General features: G+C 39.1%; 1 protein-coding gene across 1 annotated transcript; it reads left to right on the top strand.

Annotated features, from left to right (window-relative positions):
- Window positions 1–217: 217 nt before the first annotated feature.
- On the top strand, window positions 218–1,517 carry LOC103523802 (gamma-gliadin-like; the record flags this gene model as incomplete). The annotated part of the gene is made up of 1 exon (XM_008488821.3): window positions 218–1,517. A coding segment is annotated over one exon (807 nt), but the record flags the coding sequence as incomplete, so codon positions are not given.
- Window positions 1,518–3,023: the final 1,506 nt, after the last annotated feature.

Raw genomic sequence — 3,023 nt, 5'->3', positions numbered from 1 at the left:
ATTTTAAAATGTTGTCCATGAAACGATATCGTGATCATGATCAGCCTGTATCTAGTGAAACTCAGTGTCAATATGATTTTAATCTATAGGTAGGTCCATTCAATAAATAATTAAACTATGACAGTACGACTAGCAAACGCTATAGACTGGATTGATAACCTCTGACACTAGACGGCATCAAGGTTATAATGCTATCACTTGGTTTTTTTGTTCTCAGATCCAAACTCTCGCACATGTGTTGATTCTGGCGGTCATTTCTGCAGAGATCAACGGTCAAGCCTTCTACAACGAGGGCCTTCAACAGTACTTCGCTCAGCCTGAAGTCATCAAACCTGTACAAGAAGAGAGTGACGATAATCCAGAACCATCCAGATACTACAGAGCTGAACCTGATGCAGCCCAAGCGTCCTTACAGTTCCAACCAGTTCAATACGACTTCCAGTCTCCTGCTTTCCAACAACAGCATCTTCAACCTCAAGCGTACTACCAACAGCAGCAACTTCTACCTCAGGTGTTGTACCAGCAACAAGCTCAACCCCAACCAGGCCAACCTCAGCAACCACAAGCAGGACAACAACTGAGATCCCTCCAAGGATTTGCTGACCCAGCTTTCCAACAAGATTACAAATACAGAATGATCTACGCTGCCCAAGAAAACCCAACACCTCCTCCACAACCCGCCCCAATCACACCTCTCCAGCAGCAAGCACCACTTCCATTCCAGTTCCAACCTCCTCAAGCCCAACAATTGCAATTTGCCCCTCAAGAACAACAAGTACAACAACCATTCATTCAACCTCGACCATTTTCCGCTCAACCACAGCCTTTCGCCGCTCAGCCACAACAGTTTGCCTCTGAACCACAGCAGTTTGCCCCTCAACCTCAGCAGTTTGCTTCCCAACCACAACAGTTTGCCCCTCAACCACAGCCAGCTCAGAGTCCCAAGTTGGGCGTCAGTTATTCCTCAGCGGGTGCAGTATCCAAGACATCATTCACCGGGCTTGGAGCTAGCTATTCCTTCTAGGATGGTTCTTGAGGGAAACCTCTGAATGAAGAGAGAACAAAATGATTCTGGATGACATCTGATGATAGTTCAAATACCTAATGCCCAATTCATGAAGGAAGTCAGTCGGGGAAAAATGTGTTCTTGCCAAATTATACTCGAACTGTACTTTTGATGTAAGCCAGACATAACCATAACATGCTTAACACTACTATCTGTAGGTAGCTAAGTACATACATAGTTTCGAGGCCTTTAAAAGGTCCTGTAGTTCCCTCAATTTGAAAATATTTGAACCCAAACTGACTCTTTTCATGAATTGGACCCCTCTGGAAATTTTCCAGCAAGTTGAGTATGATTAGGTCTGTATATCGGTTCTCCAGTTGGCTAGAACAAAAAATGATCTCTGTGCAAATTTATACCGCATTTCACCACCAACTTTCAGGTGTAGTTGTTTCAAAATCAGAATGTTGTTTGTTCTCCTCCTATTCAATGATCATTTTTCCAATCGATGTTGGAAAAATCTAGTCAAATTAAAAATATAAATAAATAAAAAAAAAATCCCATCACTAGATAAATACGTTACAATTGAGTATTGAAAACTTTTAACTTAGTTGTTGTGACACAAGTTTTAGGTTTTAGCAAGTTTTCCATCCTTTTTCTCTTTGCTTGTGCCATACGATAAAATACTTGAAATTCGTTAAGAGATAAGTATAAATTCTCAATCCTTTCACTCAGTATATGTAGTTATGTAGGTACCTATGTAATTAAACCTAACCAACAAAGCCTGAAAAAAATTCTCCTTTGAGAAACATCTCTTTGAGATTAAAAAGAAGAACAAGAAGGAAAAGAAAAAGTTCGTAGGCTCGTTAGATGAAAAAGTTCATATAGGCTCCTTGGATGAAAAAGTTCATAGGCTCCTTAGATGAAAAAAGTTCATAGGCTCCTTAGATGAAAAAAGTTCATAGGCTCCTTAGATGAAAAAAGTTCATAGGCTCCTTAGATGAAAAAAGTTCATAGGCTCCTTAGATGAAAAAAGTTCATAGGCTCCTTAGATGAAAAAAGTTCATAGGCTCCTTAGATGAAAAAAGTTCATAGGCTCCTTAGATGAAAAAAGTTCATAGGCTCCTTAGATGAAAAAAGTTCATAGGCTCCTTAGATGAAAAAGTTCATAGGCTCCTTAGATGAAAGAGTGAAAAGGTTGGTGTATTAGACAGTATTAGGGCTTTGTCAATGTTATTTTCATGAGGATTAAAAACAAAAAAAAAAAGTTACGTGCCTTTAGTTAGATAATTCTGATTTTGTACCTACCTTTCAATACGTTAGTATCTAAACATTAATGTGTACATACTTTCACGAAGTTTTTTTAATGAATGAAGTATACCTACCTATCTCCATGATACATCATTCATCCAACATCAAAAAACCGTCAGAACTTGGCTAATTACTTTTCCTACGTCCTGTCTTGTCCCCAGAGTATGTGCAACTTCACAAGATTAGGTATATAACCTCACAACCAGGGTATGTTATAAGTTATAACTTTATAACGTATCCAGGGTAGGTATAACTTTATAACGTTATTCAGGGTAGGTATGACTCGGTTTGTGAACACCTCCGGCAAATAAATAAAATGTATCATCTTCATATTAAAATTCAAAGGCGAGGAAGATAAAGGCAGCATTTCCTTTCAAAGAGATTAGCATGCTACGCATACATGTGGTTGAGAGCCCTAGAGACTAGAGATGGGAACATTTCAAAGACGATCTATGGAAGAAGGGCCGCTTTATGTAAAAAAGGACGGTATGTCAGCAGAAAACGGCACTGAACCGTTTTTCACAAACTGGACATCGGAGTAGCTTGGAATCTTTAAATCCTGGTTGCAAGGATGGATACATATAATTTTAAGTGGAGTTCTTCATGTCTTGTAAAGCCTGAGACCGTAAATTTAACTCGAGTAATTTGTCTATGTGTAAGCGAAACTTTTTTGTCAAGCTCCTCGGAGATAATTTCTTCTGGGGTACCG

The sequence above is a fragment of the Diaphorina citri genome, unplaced genomic scaffold (assembly GCF_000475195.1).
Source record: "Diaphorina citri unplaced genomic scaffold, Diaci psyllid genome assembly version 1.1 scaffold41804, whole genome shotgun sequence".
NCBI lineage: Eukaryota > Metazoa > Arthropoda > Insecta > Hemiptera > Psyllidae > Diaphorina > Diaphorina citri.
This window is presented reverse-complemented; position numbering and strand designations above follow the sequence as displayed.